This window comes from Ictidomys tridecemlineatus, chromosome 12, assembly GCF_052094955.1.
Source record: "Ictidomys tridecemlineatus isolate mIctTri1 chromosome 12, mIctTri1.hap1, whole genome shotgun sequence".
Classification (NCBI taxonomy): Eukaryota; Metazoa; Chordata; class Mammalia; order Rodentia; family Sciuridae; genus Ictidomys; species Ictidomys tridecemlineatus.
The window spans coordinates 59,886,663-59,906,714 of NC_135488.1; the positions used below are offsets into that span (position 1 = coordinate 59,886,663).

The 20,052-nt window shown below is 38.4% G+C and overlaps 1 protein-coding gene across 2 annotated transcripts in view; it reads right to left on the minus strand.

Annotated features, from left to right (window-relative positions):
- Positions 1-12,762, minus strand: part of Stambp (STAM binding protein) — a 30,938-nt gene extending 18,176 nt beyond the window's left edge. Inside the window, exons 1-2 of one of the 2 annotated variants that reach the window (XM_005329345.5) lie at positions 12,658-12,762; positions 10,259-10,476 (exon numbers count right to left, since the gene is read on the minus strand). In XM_005329345.5, coding sequence (XP_005329402.1) covers positions 10,259-10,461 — 203 coding nt within the window. In that variant the 5' untranslated portion in view covers positions 10,462-10,476; positions 12,658-12,762. The other variant, XM_013360367.4, reaches the window with a different exon arrangement.
- Positions 12,763-20,052: the final 7,290 nt, after the last annotated feature.

Consider the following 20,052-nt stretch of genomic DNA (forward strand, 5'->3'; position numbering starts at 1 on the left):
AGCAAAGGACCTTTGTCACAAAACATTCTTCAGAGGACAAAAGTTTGGCAGTCATGAGCAGAAAGTTAAGAGAAAACCATGTTCATTACTATTCTTTTTTGGTCATCTTTTTAAATTGATTTTTAAAAATGACGGCGGAATGTATTACAATTCTTATTACACATATGCAGCACAATTTTTCATATCTCTGGTTATATATAAAGTACATTCACACCAATTTGTGTCTTCATATATGTACTTTGGATAATGATGTCCATCACATTCCACCATCCTTTTTAAACCACTGCCCCCTCCCTTCCCCTCCAACACCTCTGCCCTATCTGGAGTTCGTCTATTCCTCCCATGTTCCCCTTCTCTATCCCACTATGAATCAGCCTCCTTATATCAAGGAAAACATTCGGCATTTGAGTTTTTGGGATTGGCTAACTTCACTTAGCATTATCTTCTCCAATGCCATCCATTTACTTGCAAATGCCATGATTTTAGTCTCTTTTATTGCTGTAATATTCCGTTGTGTATATACGCCACATTTTTTTTATCCATTCATCTACTGAAGGGCATCTAGGTTGGTTCCACAGTTTAGCTATTGTGAATTGTGCTGCTATAAACATTGATGTGGCTGTGTCCCTGTAGTATGCTGTTTTAAGTCCTTTGAGTATAGACAGAAGAGAGGGATAGCTGGGTCAAATGGTGGTTCCATTCCTGGTTTTCCAAGGAATCTTCACACCACTTTTCATATTGACTGCACCAATTTGCAGTCCCACCAGCAATGTATGAGTGTACCTTTTCCCCCACATCCTTGCCAATACTTATTGTTGTTTGTCTTCATAATAGCTGTCATTCTGACTGGAGTGAGTTGTGACATTTAACTCTGACATTTTTTCTTTGGAATTCATATTCCTTCAAAGAATATTCCTTTACATCATACTAAGCATGAAAATGCTTAGATAATATATGTGTTATGTATATACTATACATATAGCATGCACTGTGATCTTTGATTAAAGCTGCTTAGATAAACATCAGTTCTACATGTTCTCTTTTAGTTATTTTGTTGGCTAGAAAGCTCAGTGGGGAAAATAAATTGAATCAATTCACAGAGATTCATGGTATCTACTTTGGGATAGTGAAAACAATTAGAAGTCCAGCAATTTGTCACAGCAAGAAAGTGGCAGACTCAGAATTTGAACTATTCCATATTGCCTCCATAAGGCTCTTGGAGTATCTGGAACAAACATGTCATAATAGAATAAGGATGTGATATGTATAAACTGAGATCCCAAACAAATAATTCAAGGGTAGCTTGTCCATGGCTCTAAATACTATACTGCAGTTGAGATAAACTTTTTCAACCTTCTGCTCATGGAATAGGAGTACATGGAGGAAGAAGCCTCAATAAGAAGACCACATCTAAATAAACCCTTTGTAGATAAGTCTTCCTCCTTCAGTTCTCTTCAGTTCTATATTAGACACATGAAAATTTCATTTTAATACAACTTGACCAGACTCCTCACACAAGGATGAATTCTAAAATCATAATGGCTCTAAAAATCTTATACACACATACACACACACACACACACACACACACACACACACACACACACACACACACACGGCAGGTTTCTGGAAGATTCATTTGTTCAAACTGCAAAATGCTAATGATTTGGTAAATAACACTAGTTCTTATATTCTAGAGATTTATAATTCAGTAGATCTCCCACCTTGACCCCAAAGACCAAGGTACATATTTACTACCTTCAGACAGCTGAATCTGCTTGGGAATCTGCTTGAGATTGAGGCCATGAATAGCCATGAGAGCACCATGTCATATAAATAGCATACTTTGTGCTACCATTACAGAACTATATGTAAACTTCTTGAGGCCAGAGATTTCTGTCTTTCATGTTTTTTTATAAAAATCTTCTACAACCAGCCCAGTGCCTTGGGTAAAGGGATACTCAATAAAGATGAATGAAAGTGTTTTATAACCTCTGGATTAATTGAGTGAAAACAATTAGAAGTATACATAGTATGCTATTTTATGTGTAAGAGTGGTAGATATTTTATGTATATAGGTATTTATTTTGTAAGTTTGTAAAGAAACAGAAAATATGTTTGGAAGGCAGGGGAAACAGAGTAGATGAGATCAGAGTAGGTGTGAAACTTTTCACATATCCCTTTTTATATCAGTTTGACTTTAACCATGTAAATGGAAGCAAGTTTTATAAGATAAAACTTCCAGACTTGCATGTGAATACCTTTCCCTTGTTTCAGTCACTGTAGTCAACTTTCTGAATGGGGACATATGGGCAAAAATGCCTATAGAATGGACAACATATCCCATTACAATTACTTGATGAAACAGAGCTTAACGGACAGGTGGACAGGCTCTGGAGCCACTCTGCCTAGGTTCAAATCCTTGCCTCATCATGTACTAGATATATGAACTTAGGTAAGTCACTTACTCTCATCATCTCTCAGTTTCTTTATACATATAAATTATAGATATGGAGATAAACTAGAAATCCCTAATAGTGTTGCTAGGACATAAAGAGATAATAAAAATAAGGGGTTGGGGGTGTAGGTCACGGAGTAGAGCATTTGCCCAGAATGTGAAAGGCCCTGGGTACAATTCCCAGTACAAAACAAAACCTATATATGCAACACATAACAATCAACAACGACAACAAAGAGAAAATAAAAGTAAAGTGCTGCCAAGCATAGTGCCTAGCATGAAGCATAAAAACACTGGATATGTGCTTATATGATTATTTTTTAGGGAAAAAAACAAAAATATGAACAAGAATGAGCATGAAGATGTGCACACCAGAGTTAGAAACTTTCCAGGCATAGAGTGGTGGCCCAGATGTATACTGTTCTCTGGGGTTATGTCTGGTTGCAGCCTAGAGAGAGGAAATGTACTAAAGCAAACAATGATATACTAGCAAAAAACACAGGCAGAACAATCTAAAAGAATCATGGAAAAATAAGAGACAAATGTAAAAGTAAATATAGAAAGTGAATAAATATGTGAAATGGTGCCCAGCTTTACTCATAATGAAAGAAATTAAATTAAGATATCATTTTTATACTTCAGATTGGCAAAGCCTTAACAGTTGGTTATACCTGGTATAGGTAGGTATGTAGGGAAATGGGTGTTCTAATACCTTGTTAGCAGGATTGTAAATTGATATTTTTTTCCTTAGGGGAGGAAAAAGATGGGAGACAATTATTCAAAATTTAAAATGTAAGTAAACAATTCCACCCCCAGGAACTTATTCTAGAGATCATGATATACATATAAAACTATTCAATTGAATTGTTCAGAAAAGTAGGGAAAACAAAATTGAAAGAAAATGTCCATCAATAGGGGCAGTGTAAAAACTAAAGTATACCCAAATATGAAAACAATGTAATAATTTACTCACCCATTAAAAAATATTTACAGAGCATCAACTATAGGGTCAAACATTATTCTAAAAGCAGTGAATGACCAGAAAGAAATTTCTTTCCACCAGGCACAGTGGCATATGCTTATAATTCCAGCAACTAGGGAGGCTGAGGCAGGAGGATTGCAAGTTTGAGGCCAGTCTCAGCAACTTAGTGAGGCCCTAAGCAATTTAGTGAGACCCAGTCTCAAAATAAAAAAGCAAAAAGGACTGAGGATGCAGCTCAGTGGTAAAGTGTGCCTGGGTTAATTATCCAGTACCAAAAAAAATTTTTTTTCCAGAATAGTATGTACATTACGGTAGGGGAATGGTCAATATAATAAACAAAGTAGTTTAGAGAATCTGCATTAGAAAGGTCATTATTAATAGGAAAGAGGAAGGGCTGGGTATGTAGCTTAGTGATAGAGTGCTTGACTAGCATGCAGTGTAGAGCTCTGGTTGGATCCCCCAGTACTGAAAAAAAGGAAAGGGGAACAGAGAGTAATAAGGGAGAGGTGAAATTTTATTTATTTATTTGTTTATTTATTTATTATATTTTTATTTTGTTTATTTATGTGGTGCTGAGGATCGAACCCAGGGTCTCACACGTGAGAGGTGAGTGCTCTACCGCTGAGTCCCAGCCCCAGCTCGAGAGGTGAAATTTTAGATAGAGCAGGTAAGGAAGGCCTCAATAAGAAGGTGGCATTTGAGTAAGGACTGGAAGAGGATAAGCCATGAAGAGATCTGGAATGAGACTCATGGAAGAAGAAATAGTTCTGAACTAGATGGTTTAGTATGTCCTCATAAGGAAAAATGCTACTGTTAAAAAAGCAAATTGTAGATAAGAACACAGAATGTGATCCTATTCATGCCCCAAGGAAAAAGGATATACACGAGAGCCTCTTTGTGCTTGAACATGCATAAACATTGTCGTGTGTAAGAGACATCACAGTGGTCACCTCTGGTGAAGGGGACTTCTCTTTTCATTTTAGTATCTCACTTGTAGCATTTGAAAACAATTTTTATCATGAACAAATGTTAATTTTGTATGAAAATAACTAAATTAAAAAGTCAGCTGGGGTTGTGGTTCAGTGATAGAGCACTGACCTAGCATGTGAGAGGCACTGAGTTTGATCCTCAGCCCCACATAAAAATAAATAAAGGTATTGTGTCTATCTACAACTAAAAACAAAAAATTTTTTAAAAAATCAAACAGAAGTTCTATAACATCAATGTATTAAGAACCCTCATCTTGTTTTTTCCTTTTTTCTTCTCTAAATTTTCATTTCTTCCATTCTTAAAAGTTATTCAGTGAAGTAAGCAGTAGCATAGATGAACCCTTCTTCAGTCTATAAACCCCAATCCCAGTAAACGTTTTCAACACAGTTCATATTCTGAAAGAGGATTTGCATTAAAAGAGCAGAGCAGACAAGAACTGCCTGAATACTCTCAGTCCTATCTGTGTAGCCTAGTCGATGACCATAAAAAGCTGTGAAAGAATCCACAGCCTGGTTTATTGTCTGTGCTCATCATGAAAATATGTACTGATTTAATATGCTGAAGATCTTTCTTCTATGCTGGGGTCTGCAAAAGGCAAAGCATTCCTACGCAGAGAAACTACGGAGCAGGAAAATATGTCTGAGATCATTAAGATGCCTGAACTGCTCCAGGAAAAAATGGCAGAAATGCCTTTTAAATCCTGAAAGTATCCACAAAAGGTCTACAACAATGATTCTCAATAGTGGGGGAGGCAGAGGAATGGTAAGGTAGATTCCTTCCCTACTCTCTCATCTCTTCTCAGTTGTAATAACTAGAAAGTGAGACGCTGTTGCTGGAATATACTAAGTAAATCAAGAAAGAAAAATAGAATCACCGAGCTAGAACATCTTTGCAACCCTGCACTTGTCATTTCACAGAATCAGAATCAGGGTCTTGAAAGCAGCTGCAAGAAAATGGAGGTTACTACACTTATTGCTTCCACCAAATCAACCCAATGAAGTCCCACATTAAACCCCAAATCCAACAAATCAAGTCAATGAATTACCAAATTCCACCCTGCCAGCTCTCCTCCAGACCTAGTTCATTATATTAAATAGTATAAGTGGAACCCCTTATGTAGGGTCAGACTCCCCACATAAGTCTCACTGTTAACACTGATAATTTGTGTTACCAAAGTAACACCAGGTCACATTCAAAACCCCTCTTAAACTTGCCTTTTGAGGAATTCACTGCTACATTAAATTCTCTTCTGGACCATCAATCACCTTCTCCTTCACCACTGTACCCTTTACTGATGGAAAAAAAAAAAAACATACTCTAGAATCTCCCATCTTAAAATACACACATACATATTCACATACTCCTTGTCTCCCTTCAGAGACTTCCCCTTTTTCTGTTTTCCTTCCTATCCAAACTTCCCCAAAGAGTTGTCTGCACCAGGGCTTGGCAAAGTACAGTTAGTGGGCCAAACCCAGTTAACCAACTATTTTTGTAAATAAAATATCAGTGGAAGCAGCTACACTTTTTCGTTTAAGTTATTACCTATGGCTGCTTTCATATTACAAAGCAGAGGTTGTGACAGAGATTAAATGGCTTCACCAAGTTCCAAATTTTTACGATCTGACCCTTTTTAAAAAAATATTTTTAGTTATTGATGTGGACACAATACCTTTATTTTATTTCTTTATCTTTATGTGGCACTGAGGATTTACTCAGTCCTCAGACGTGCAAGGAAAGTGCTCTACTAACTGAGCTACAACCCCAGCCCTACTATCTGACCCTTTTAAGAAAAAGTTTGCTAACTTCTAGTGTATACTCACTACCTCCACTTTCTTATCCTCCATTCACCTTTCCCCTCACTCTACTCTAGTGTCTCCTTAATCCTTCTAGTGAAAGTGCTTACCAAGATCACCAGTGACATCATGTTACCAGAAAGGCCATACTTCTCTACTCATTCACCTAATATTCTCCTTCAAATAATGAACTCTTTAGGATCCCATGATAGGATCCCACTCCTTCCTGGATTTCTTTCTGCCTCTCAAACTTTTCTTCAAAATCTCCTCTGTTGGCTCTCCCACCAACAACCAACCTCATGCTTCTGTCCTAGGATCCTTCTCTTCTTATCAAGAATTTTTGATCCTCCTATGTGTCATGGATCCTTCTGGCATCTAATAAAACCTATGGACCCCTTCACAGAATGATATTTGTAAGGTATAAAGTGCAAAAAAGTACAAAAGAATATAACTGTCAAAACACAAAAGAAAAGTGATATGTGCTGCTTTATTAATGTAGTTATTATATTACATAACAGGATCAAGTCATGGGTTTAATAATTCTGTACCATGATTCTGAAATTGAGGTAAATTTAGATGCTATTCTATGATATCAGAATAACTGTAAAGTGACATGAAAATATCTTGATTTCTATTGGTGACAAGGTTATAAATATTTTCAATATGACTACATTCAAAATGGAAAGAAATGCTCAATTTCAGTCAATGGCTGAAAAATCAAGAACCATTTTCCTCATCCAACTTCATGAATCCCCTGAATTCTATCCATGAATCCCTGAGAGGTTCCTGGACCCTGGGTTAAGAACCTCTACACTAGAAGGTCTCACCCATTCTAATGGCTTCAGAAGCATCTGCATGTTGAGGTCACCCTTATTTATATTTCCAGCCCAGATCTTTCAGACTATACATTCAACCTCCTATTGACATTTCTACATGAACATCTCATAGGCACCCCAAATTTAACATGTCAAAAAAACCCATACCTGAACTCTTAGATCTCATCCCAACCTAATCCCTTTTCCTACCTTTTCTTTTCTTTTCTTTTCTTTTCTTCTTGGTACAGAGAGATTGATCCAAGGGTACTACCACTGAACTACATCTCCATTTTATTTATAAATACTATTTATTTATATATTTTGAAGACAGGGTCTCAGTAAATTGTTAAGGCTGGCCTCAAACTTAGAATCCTCCTGTTTCAGCCTCCTGAGTAGCTAGTTTTACAAGTGACACAGCACCTCAACTCTTTTTGATACACTCAGGAAACAGACTACCAAGCTCCTCAAGGCATAAACCTAAGGTCAACCTTGTAATCATCTTTTTTTGTTTTTTGAGTATAAGTAAATCCTCTGGAATCTACCTCCATTTACCAAATCCATCTGCCTCTTCCCATGCTGCCATGCCACAATACTCCAAACCACTAGCTTTTTCCTCAATTGCTGAAAGAGTATCCTAGCTGGTTTTCCTGCCTTCTCTGAGTACCCCTCCACCATTTACCACACAATAGCTAAAACTCATATTTTAAAAATACAAGTTTAGGACACAATCTCACTTAAATTTTCAATGGCTTTCTGTTGTTCTCAGGATAAAAAGCAAACTCCTTACCATGGCCTATAAAGTCCTGCAGGATACAGCCCTGCTTGTCTCTCCAACTCACCTGCAATCCTTCTCCCTCTTCACTTGCCACACTCCAAATACAATGATCATTCAGTCCTCAGAACACACAAAGGTCTTTCTTACTAAGACTTTCTGAACACAATTACCTCTGTTTTAAATGCTCTGGAATCCTATGCTCCTGGAATGACTAACTTAATTGCATCCTTCAAGTCTCAGTTTAAAGCTCACCTTGTCAGAGAGACTTTACCCTGAACATATTTAATTAGATATCGTGGTTATTCTGTCACAGCACTCTGTTTCCTTCACAGGATCTTATTTTGTAACTATATATATGTGCTTATCTATTTGCTGTCTTCTCCCATACCTATAAAAGAGTATCAATAAAGCCATTTTACTCCTTATGGTGTCCAGGATATGGTGCAGTACCAAGTAGACTATAGGCATACTCTATATATTTGCAGAATAAGGTCCTTGTTCTGAAAGCACTCTCTATATAGGGCAGTAGGACCCAGAAGACCTTTCAGAGCATATATGGTAGAATAATTCTGTGATTCTACTGAACTTTTTCAATTAGTGATTCTCTAAAGAAATTGTGCCCCTGGGTTTCATTTTGAGAAAACAATCTACAAGATAACTGGAAATAGACAAGAATAGTATTTCTTCCAGCAGTCAAGTATGTAAAGAGAAGAGTCACCACCGAAACTTCTCAGGAAAATAAGTACTGTGTCTAGGAATGATAAATTCCTACTAGCAAAGGGAAGCAGAGTGTAATGATAATTTTATGAAAATTTATTAACACTAAGACCACATGAGAGGGTATGACAGCATTACTCTGAGGAAATGGGCAATACTTCTGTACTTAGACAACAACAATCCCTTTTCTCCACTCTAAAATTATGAGTCCTAGGCAGTCCCCTGGCCACATACTTTTCTTCAGAGCATTTGTTCTCAACCAGGATAATTTTGTATTATGTAATGTCTAGAAGACTTTTTTGGCTATCACAGCTTGGAGGCAGGTGTTGCTACTGGCACCTAAAGGGTAGAGAACAGGGATGCTGCTAGACAGCAGCACAGGACAGCCCATAACAAAGAATTATTCACTTCCAAGGTCAGAAATCTTGCTTCAGATGAGTATGTAATCAAAAAATTAATGTGACATAATTGATACACATAGATCTCTTTGGGAGGACATATAAGGAACTAATTAGAGTGACTTTCTCTGGGGAGAGGAACTGAAGATTGGAAGGAAAAACGAAATGGTTACGGAGATTTACTTTTTAAATAAATAAAGAAATAAATATACACACACACACACACACACACACATATATATATATATATATATATTCTTTTTGACATCTGAGTTCTATATCATAGGTATATGTTATCTTTTCAAAAAACAATAACCAAAAAATATAATGGCTCATGACAATGATCTCAAAAGAGTAGCTTCAACTGACAGAATATTACTATATGGAAAACAAAAAACTTATGTTATAGAGTGAATTCTAAATTGGGAATTACAAAACACAGGTTTTGTCACTCTAACCTGGGGAACACAGATATATCACTAAACTCTGATTACCTCCTATGTAGAATGGGAGGATGATGTCCTCTACTCAGTACTCACTGAACTATGAAGATCAAAGTGAAATTATGTAGGTGAAATGACCTATGAAGTACAGAGAGATGTACAGATTCATGTAGTTATTTTTAAAGGTCCTGTTATTATGAAAGAACAAGACTTGAAATGATCAATAAGACCTTCAATAACATTATCCCCTTTATAAATTACATGTCACTTCTTTGTCAATGGGGCTTTAGAAGTTGTTCCCTGTCAGTAGTACAGAAATCTTCTATCCATACTGCCTACCCGAAGATGATAAACAACCAAGGGAAAGGTCTTATTATGATGAGCCATGCAAATTGTAGGTGGTTGATAATTATTTGAAGATTTTCAGGATTGTGATCAGGTTAAGAAGAACAACTTCTTCCTATATTACTCAATTTGCTACAAAATAAGTAGAGGCAAAGAATTTTGGGTCTGCTAGACCCTAACAATAATACCATTATCAGCTGTTTTAAGAGAAAAAGAACAGTAAAAACATTCATCAACACATAACACATCTAGTTTAACTACCAAATCTTTTGTCTAACAGCTGGGCCATGTAGGCATAGCCTGAAGGACTAAGTTTCTTACTCATGAAATCACTGAGTCATGAAAACAACACCTTCAATACTCATGTCTTTGAATGGCAAAGACAAGCAATATGTAGGAGCTGCTAGCAAAAAATGATTAATACTGATGATGCTATAAAGTTCTCTCATTTTAGCAATTGTGAACAGAAAAAGTGAGTACAAGGGCAGAATAAGTGAGGCATCAGTCACCAGAAAAGAAAAAGGAAACTGTAGGTGTCTTACGTGATGTACTTGTTATAGAGGATGAAGGCATGTTCGATGTTGCCTTCCTCAGAGTAAATGGATGCCATTCGGATCATCTCAACTCCAGAGCGGAAGTATCGACGGGGTGGAATGTCTTCATTCACCTCCACAGTACTTCCCAACTGGGACAGAGCTCTCACCCGGTCTTCGGGTGGGAGGCTCACATCTCCATGGTCAGACATCAGGACCAAGATGTTCTGAAACAGAAAAGTGAAAACAGATGGCATCAAAAACAAGGCCCCCATCATGCCAGCACAATCCACAAAGTGTGTTTACCTCACAAACCTCTACTTTAAGAAAACATATAAAGAAAAAAATATACTGTGGTTTTAATCAAATAAAGTCTCTCTCCTACAAGAAGGCTGAAACCCTCCAGGAAGCTCAAATCAAGATTGGCAGATTCAAAAATCCTTGTGCCACAACTAGGCATTATTATGAATATAACAAGAACAGGCCAAGGGGGTTCAGTTCTACCTTTCACGTCAGTCATTCCCTGTTATTAGGTAGTCCTGCCTAGAGCATCATAAAAGTAGGTATAGTACCTTGTATCTCTTCCATCATTTCTCCTTCCAGCTACCTACTTGCATTTACCCCAGTACCTGAAAGAGCACATTCAGTGAACTTTCAGGAGGATTGTTAAGTGACTTCATGTATGGTCATTTTAATTTACGGAGTATCTGACATTTTCTCTGCTATACTTTTTCATATTTGTGTACAAACTTAGTTAGGGAAACTTGTTTGAGGATGAATGTTCATAATTATAATTCTGCTCACTAAACCACTATTCCTTTCAGTATAAAACATTGTGCCTCATGGCAAGGTATTTACTTTTTTTTTGCACTGGGGATTGAACCCAGGGGTGCTTTACCACTGAGCTACGTCCCCAGTCTTTTTAGTTTTTGTTTTGAGACAGGGTCTCACTAAGATGCTTTGGACCTTGCTAAATTGTTGAGGCTGGCCTTAAACTTGTGAGCCTCCTGTCTGAGCCTCCTGGGTCCTTGGGATTACAAGTAACATGCCCAGCTGAATTTTACTGTTTTTTTCCCCCAACTGGAGAAATATCACCCTTAGTTCTAATTATAAGCGGAACCCATTCTTATTTATTCTGCCATTGATTGTTATGACCACATATCCCAGTCATCAAATGCTATTTTTTCAAGGTGGGGGGAGGCTGGGATTATAGGCATGTGCCATCATGTCAGCTTGATATTTGGATCTTAAGACAACAATTTATTCATCTTCAAAAACTAAGCACTCTTTTAATAACAAAAGGGCACAAAGGTATTTTAGTAATGTGGAGAAGCATGGTTCCCAGTCCGGAAATTTTCCTTCCCTGTGTCCCAAACTCCAATAATTCTACAATCTTTCAAGGTATTATTGCTGTTAGACTCTAGATTTCCTTGAGAGTATTTTCCATAATCTCCAAAAGTAAACTGGGTATTTGATATGCATTGAATTGTAGTATACCCTAAGCAACATGCCCTAGAATGTTTAAGCTATACAATTCATCTTGTAATTCACAGCCAGTGTCAACTGTCTCTTGTTTTTTCCATAATTGTATCTTACTCCTCCTGATTGTGATGCACCCAGGAACCTGCACATTTCTGCTTCATTTGTCTGGGCAGTTTTTCTGTTTTCTACGCCAACCCTTCCCTCAGAGTTTGTCATCTCCAGGCCAATTCTATTTCGAGGTTTCCTTAATATTCAGGTCACATTTCCTTCATTAAACGTCCCCCCTAAAACCCTTCATCTCCCACAAAGCCTCTTGCAAATCTAAAACCTCCCCAAATTGCTTCATTGGTAAACTCAGTATCCAGTCTATCAGAGCTAACAGAAACAGGATGCTCACTGCATCTCAGTACCTCTACGAGGAGGTAATTGTGGGTGAGGTAAGGACCCCTCCCCTGCAGAGGCCACCAAGCGGCACTGGCCAGCAAGGGTTGAGCAACACTTCATAGAGGAAATATAGCATCCACAAATAAGGGGGGAGGTGGCGGGAAGAACCGGAGGGAGAAATTACGGAGGCAGCGAAAGGAAGTAGCAGGAATGAGCAGAGGGGGCGTTTACAGTAGAGAGGGATGCATCCACAACTGGTTGGGGTGCCCTTCTTGAAGGGACTCAAGCCCAATTGCCATTCCCAGGCAAAATCATCCAAGGTTGACGGGTCTTTCAAATGTAGCCGATAGGAAAGCGCTGGGCCTTGCTGGTCAGGCGCCAGCCCGCGGGGACCGGAGCCTTCAGTGGCCTCGCGCGACGCGGGCCGGGCAGAGGACACGAGGAAGGAGAAGGCTTCAGGGCCCACACTCACGGCGGCCGCTCCTTTCAGAGTTCGACAATGCTCAAAGAGCCTACCCACCACATCCCGGACCCTTCCCCACCTTTCCTCCAGGATGACACCCGGCGCTTCCGGAAACGTCACATCCGGCGTCACGCCCACTAGGGGCCGGTCAGGCAATTATACTCCTAAGGACTTAGGACCGGAGGTGAGAAGTTGGTGGGTGGGGCTATAACGTCACTGCGTAAAATGTGACCTATGAGGAGCGAGATCCATCTTGGTAAAGGAAAATAAACCCGGAAGAAAGCGGACTCAAGTTAAAGAGACCTATGGCCAAGCTGACTCTTGTTTTTAAAATCATTTTGGTTTTGAGTAGGAGTTTCCCAACAGATAGTCCCTCCGATACACTCACATAAACCTCATATTCAAGGAGGGATTGCTGATTCAAGAAACACTGCAGACTTGCTAAATTGACCAGGGATTGAAACCCAGGACTGGAAAATTTTTGAATTTATTTTTCAGTTTTTTTGTGTTATTTTCAGCGCAAGATTTGTCGCCTGAGATTTTAGGAAATAAATTTTGTTGCTCGAAAGAGAAAGTAGGACTACGTAAGAATACCTATAAAATGTGTTGAAAGTGTTTAATCTTTAAAAGTTATGGTGCAAAAGCAATGAGTTTGCACAGACCTGTATGATATGTATGATAAAATATCAGTGTCTGAAAACAGGACAAGCTGGTTAAATACTCAAGTGCAAATAGAGAGGCAAATTCTGCATGTAGGTATGCATATACACCTTCTTTCCAATAAAGTTCTGCAGGCTTGCTACAGCACCATTCTATCTTACGAGACTTTATATATCACCAGTCTGAAAATTTATGCTTTGGTTTTAGAGTTTTACTCTCTGGGAAAATTTTATTAAAATTTTTTTGGGAGCTCCCTGGGAGCTTGTTAACCTCTTTGTCACAACCTCTTTGAGCTTAAAGACCCAGCTCAGGTGTTACCACCTCCAGATGTCTTCTTTCTGCCAAACCTCATTGTGGTGTATCTCTTGGGATTTCCTAAGGTGGCTGTGTGGTCATTGAGTTTTATTTTTCCTATATTTTATTTTAATGCAGCGCTGAGGATTGAACCCAGTGCCTCACACATGCCAGGCGAGTGCTCTACCTCTGATCCACAACCCCAGCCCTGGTCATTGACTTTTAAGATTACTGAAAACACATTGTAGGTCATCCTTCCACCCCCAATAAACATTAACATACATGCCAATGCTAGGGTTCACTATTTAACTCATGGATCCTTTGCAGAAAAAATTGGGAAGACAGTTGTACAGGGCACATAGTAGAGAGTACCTAAGGTAAACTGTTCCCCAAACTACTTCTCTGTTGACTCTTTTCCTTCAGTGAAGTGATTTAGGCCTAAAGAAATTGAGACATTAGAGATAATGGTCAAACAGAAGGCATAGAGCATGAGTCAGGTCCTGTCAGGAGCCAATACAGGACAAATTCCAATCCATTCCACCTCTTGGTAAATGCTGATGGAACATCCATGTGGCTGGTTCTAGGTGTTATGGGTATAAAAATGAATTAATCTAACAAGTGGATACTGTTATTGTGGAAGGGCTGTTCTTGTGGAAGTAGAGCTGGTAGGATAGAATCAGGCTCATCTGCTCCCATTGAGCACAGTCCCCAAAGTAATTCTTTTTTTCCTAATGTTTTACTTATCAGGCTAACATAATTTGCCACAATCTTAGATGTTAATATTATGACAAGAAGACTTTAAGAAGTCCAGAGAGAGACACAGAAGAGGGGTATGAATAATCAGAACACAATAATCACCACACATAGGCTGTTCTTGATCATACAGACTAAATTAAAAACTGGTAGAAGTTATTGGGATAATGGTTATGAGACTGTAGGAATCAGGATCTACTTCTTTGCGGGGGAGAATTTGTAAGTTGACTAGAGTTTTTGGCATCTGTGGCATAGTTCAGCATTCTTGTCTTTCTAGGAACCAGTTATTACAAACAAGAAGACCTTGGGAAGATAAACATTGAAAACTGGACAATTTTGTACATGCAGCTAGGAAACTAAGGCTGTGAACATTCTCATATCTCTTAGCACAACTGAGAAGAACAGCCTATTTACCCCTGCCCAAAGATTGGAGGCCAGGCATTGAAAGTATTCTGTCAGCAAATAGGCTTTGGAAGATCATCTGGTAGACCAAGGATAGGATAGGAATTGAGGTGATCTTTCTTACTGGTACCCACATCTCATCATGAACAATTTCCTTGAATATAATAGTCTCCATCCAACCTCTTGCCTAGTCCACATCAGAGTCCCCTGCACTTCTGCATGTTCATTCCTAATTGCTCATTCCTGGGCAGCATCAAGAGACTCCTAGAAGATTAAATTCCTAGCTTGTTATGTAGCAACTGCATATAAAAAAAAAAAAAAACATGCTCAAAGCCTGGCATGGTGGCGCACTCCTCTAATCCCAGCTATTCGAGAGGCTGAGACAGGAGGATCACAAGTTCAAACCAGACTCAGCAATGGTGATATGCTAAGCAACTTAGTGAGATCCTGTCTCTAAATAAAATATAAAAATGGACAGGGGATGTGACTCAGTGCTTGAGTATCTCTGAGTTCAATTCCCAGCAGCCCCCCCACAAAATAATTGTCCAAAGATGACTATGGGGAACCCCCAAACAAAGAAGATTCCAGGCCTATGTCACTTGCCTACTTTTTACTGCTGTGATAAGTGCCATGCCTAGAAGGACACCCTCATTAATATGGAAGAGCATACTCCTTACTTGAATACAGTGGATTCATACAAGAGCAACTAATGATCTTTTTAAAACAAAAATTAGATTCCATAACACATGGACTTAAAATCCTCCAATGCCCTCCCATGATGCTTAGGATTAGAAATTCAAACTCCTAGTCATAGATTGCAGAGTGCTTCAGCCACTATTGCCTCTCTGAGCTCAATTCCCACTTTCCTACTTCCTTGCTATTCCTCAGTCACATCATCAGAACATCTGCAGTTCCATCTTATCATTCATGGCACCTCCTCAGAGAGAACTTCCCTGTCCATCCATTCTAAGTAGCTACCTAGTCACCCTCTATCAGTTGGTTTTGTTTCAGCTTTCTTGATAGCCCTTACCACTCTCTGATATGCTTTGGGTTTATTGTCTTTCATTCCCTACTAAAATATGATGTCCAGAAAAACAGGAGATTTTCTGACTTCCTTATAGCTCTCTTCTCAATTCCTACATTGTTTTGTGACCCCAGTGGATAGTCAATACATATTCCTGGTCATTCACGTATTTCTGATATAAATGTTGTCTCACTGTGCCTAAAATCAATTGGATGGGCTAGTCAATTATGGTGATAACCAAGATATACAATGAGAAACCAACTTGTAGGTTCTTGGGACCAAGTCTTCTGCATAAGAGAGTCAGAGTTATAAAGCCTCAAAGCTAGATGCCTTCATTAGCTATAGTGGTCATGAATCCATGTTAGCCAATGGATCTACAATAAAAAAGAATAGATCCTGCAGTTTTAAGGATTTCATCAATGAGGACTTAGAGCCATCAGAAGGACAGATAACTTTAAAGTTGAGCAAGATTCTCCAGGGAATGCTAGGTGAGTTGCATGCATTGCAATGCTACAGAAGCCTATGTGGAACATTGGTAGGGAATAGGGGTGCTCTGAAAGCAGAAATGGAATTAAATTATTCACAAATTGTTCACCCTGGTAAAATGTTTGCTGTGAACCCATTGGGAATATAAAATGATATTTTATATTGAGAATACTTGGGAAGTGTCTCAAATGCATTGGAATTTTTAAGTTGTACATTATTATAGCATGCAAATTATGTCTTTTTACTTGGAGTTGGAATTACCTGATGAAGTTGTCCCTTAAGAAGAAGGCATGTGACTTCATGACCAATATGATTCTATAACATGTACACTCAAAAAAATTAGAAATTATATCTCATCTCTGTATGATATATCAAAGTGCATAAATGCATTCTATACTGTCATGTATAACGAAAGAAAGAAAGAAAGAAAGAAAGAAAGAAAGAAAGAAAGAAAGAAAGAAAGAAAGAAAGAAAGAAAGAAAAAGCTACAGTAAAACCAGCATGGAGATTAATCTATGCTTTGGAGCGCCACCTATAGTTTCTTTAAGAACTGTATCTCCTGTCATCAAGAAAAATGACAAGTTAGGAAAACATTCTTATGCATGCCTAGAAAGATCTTTAATATGTGTGTCTGTTAAAATTAATGATTAAATGTGTACATGAGGAATCAGTTGTATTTAGACATATTTTGTTCCTTTGTTTCTGGCTAGTTTGCTATGAGTTATACAATTTATTTCCTAAAAATTCAAATTTTTGTTGTAGGTAAGAGTTCCAATCTCAAGGTTGAGAATGTCAAAAGGAGTTAAATGACATAAGAAAATTTAGGGTCCTTTGGTGCACTTCAGGTTAGGGATCTATGATTTTATATTTAGTTTACACATTTATTTTGTAAAGTGGCTTATAAGTAGACAATGTAACTTTTTTGTATTTCTAATTATTAACTTTAAAAAATATTTCTTCTTTTTAGTTATATATGATAGTAAAATATAATTTTTGCGGGGTGGGTATAAGAAATTGAAGTCAGGGGCACTTGACCACTGAGCCACATCCTCATCCCATTTTTGTATTTTATTTAGAGACAGGGTCTCGCTGAGTTGCTTAGCATCTCGCCATTGCTGGATCTGGCTTTGAACTCGGGATCCTCTTGTCTCAGCCTCTTGAGTCACTGGGATTACAGGCGTGTGCCACCGTGCTCAGTGTAGTAGAATGTATTTTGACATATATACATGGATCATAACTTCCCATTCTCGTGGTTGTACGTGAAGTGGAATTACACAGGTTGTGTATTCACATACGAAAATAGAAAATTTATGTCTGATTCATTCTACTGTCTTTCTTACTCCCACTTTCTCCCTTTCCTTAATCCCCTTTGTCTAATCCATATAAACTTCTATTCTTCCCTCTCCCACCGGCTTTGTGTTTGGGGATCTGCATATCAGAGAGAACATTGGCCTTACTTCACTTAGCATGATAGTCTCCAGTTTCATCCATTTACTGGCATATGCCATAATTTCATTCTTCTTCATGGCTGAGTTATATGTCATTGTGAGTTATATGCCATTATATACCACACTTTCTTTACCCATTCATTTGTTGAAGGGCTCCTAGGTTGGTTGCATAACTTAGTTATTGTGAATTGAACTGTTATAAACATTGATGTAGCCATGACACTATAGTGTGCTGATATTAGATCCTTTGGATATATGCCAAGGAGTGGGATAACACTATAACTTTTAGTGAGACAGAAAGAATTCCATGCCACTCTATTTATACTCCTTCAAAAAGTTCTTTTATTCAGTTATTCAACAAACATGTCTTGATTACCTCTATGTTCTAGACATCGTTTAAGACATGGGGCACATCGAAGTGAACAACACAGACAAGAAAATTTCTTGCCTTCGAGTATGTTACATCTTAGTGATGGGCAAGGGAGTGATGGAGAGTATAAGCCATAAAGATAACAAAGAACTGAATTACATAGTGTATTTCAAGTTTAGGAGAAGTGGGCTGTAGTGAAGAGAATCAGACAAAAGTCATGGAGAAAAAAATGAGAGGTGATTGCAATTCAAATAGAGTAGTCAGAGAAATCCTCATTGAAAAGATTCAATTTGACAAAAGGCTTGAAGGATGAGAAGAGCGATCCAGCCATGGAACAGCAAGTGGGCTCAGTAGGTCTGGAGTGCAGTGAGTAAAGGGATCACAGCAGTAGATCAGGCGGAACCAGTGAAGCAGTGCAACCTGTTTTTGTGAATAAAGTTTTATTAGAACACAACTAATGTCCATGTGATTAACTATTTTGCATGGCCACATTCATTCTACAAATGCAGAGTGGAGTTGTAGAGACAGAGAAAATCTGGCTCACAAACACTAACATATTTATCATCTACCCAGCATTTTATACAATATTTGTGGCCCCTAACATGGGTAGAGACAGGCAGGAAATGGTGAGGGGTTAGGTGAGAGTAGAAATGAAGGGATGTAGTCAGAAATGGATAGGTTCTAGATGCAATTTGAAGAGGGAAGATGGTATTTGGAATTTGCTAATATTCTGAGTGTGCAGTTGGGAGAGAAAGATAGGAGTCAAATGATGTCAAAGGATTCTGGCCTGGGCAACTGGAAAGATGACATTAACTAAAGGAAATTTTGCATAGACCAAATCACCCTCCCTGATTCCCCTCCATCAGTTGAAGGAGAACAAATTGGAGATTGATTTTCATACATGTTTAGAAAGTAGATACAAAGAAAAGAAAAACACACATTTGGACTAGAGGACATGTCCTCATTCTCCACCTGTGCAGCAGACTGCTCCCTCTTCCTGTGGCCAGATGTCCCTCCCCCTGAACCCTGAGACTGTTGTTGTAACTTCTCATTCAAAACATGAACGGAAAGCACAAACACGAGGTGCTATGTTAGAAAGGACTCACAGTCTGCCTCAGAGTCTTAACTAGTTTGGGGGTAATGGAGCTTTTCTTTAGGGAACTGAAAACTACAATATCCTAAATGTAAAATAATTATGTTAAAAGATTAATCAGGATTTCAGAAAGATGGAGGCAACAGTGCAGTTTTGAATGTCCCTAAACAAAGAAAAGAAAAAAGACATATTTGGCCTAGAGGCCATGGAAATAGAAGAAAGAAAGCCAAACCCTGGAATAGCATTTACCACAAAAGTATTGAACAGTTTTCCCTAGGAACCTCAGAACAAGAGGATAGGGAAAACCCCCAGCAGGAGGCACCAGACCTGCATGGCAGCAGCACTTGTAGCAGAGGAAATGGGAGACAGGAGGCTTTCAAAGCTCCAGCAGGCATTCCTGCAAAGCACTGTGGGCCAGCAGGAGAAGAGCAGCTGAAACTGAGAGGGGTTAGCTGACACTAACCTGGAAGTTAGTAATTTGGTCTCATATATTCATAGGTTCTACATCTGTGAATTTAACCAACTTCAGGTCAACAATATGCAAAAGAAAAATCGAATCTGTACTAACTATGTATAGATTGTTTCTTGTTATTATTCCCTAATCAATGTAGTACAACAAGTATTTACAAATTATTGTCATTGTATTAAGTATGATAATTAGAGATGATTTAAAGCATACAGGAGGATGTGTGCATTGTCTATGCAAATACTACCTCATTTTAAATAAGTTTACATAATAAGGATACAGTTTCTAATGGAATGGAGCAGTGACTTCATCCCTTTCTCTCTCTACCTTTTCTCTCCCTGTTCCCACCACTCTGCCTCCTCTACCCTACTTTTTCTCTTTCTGGTCTCCTTCTCCTCCTTTTTCTCCTTTTTCTTCTTCTTTTCTTCTTGAGTTATTTGTGGATTTTAGTGTCTGTGAGGGTTTCTAGATGCAATTC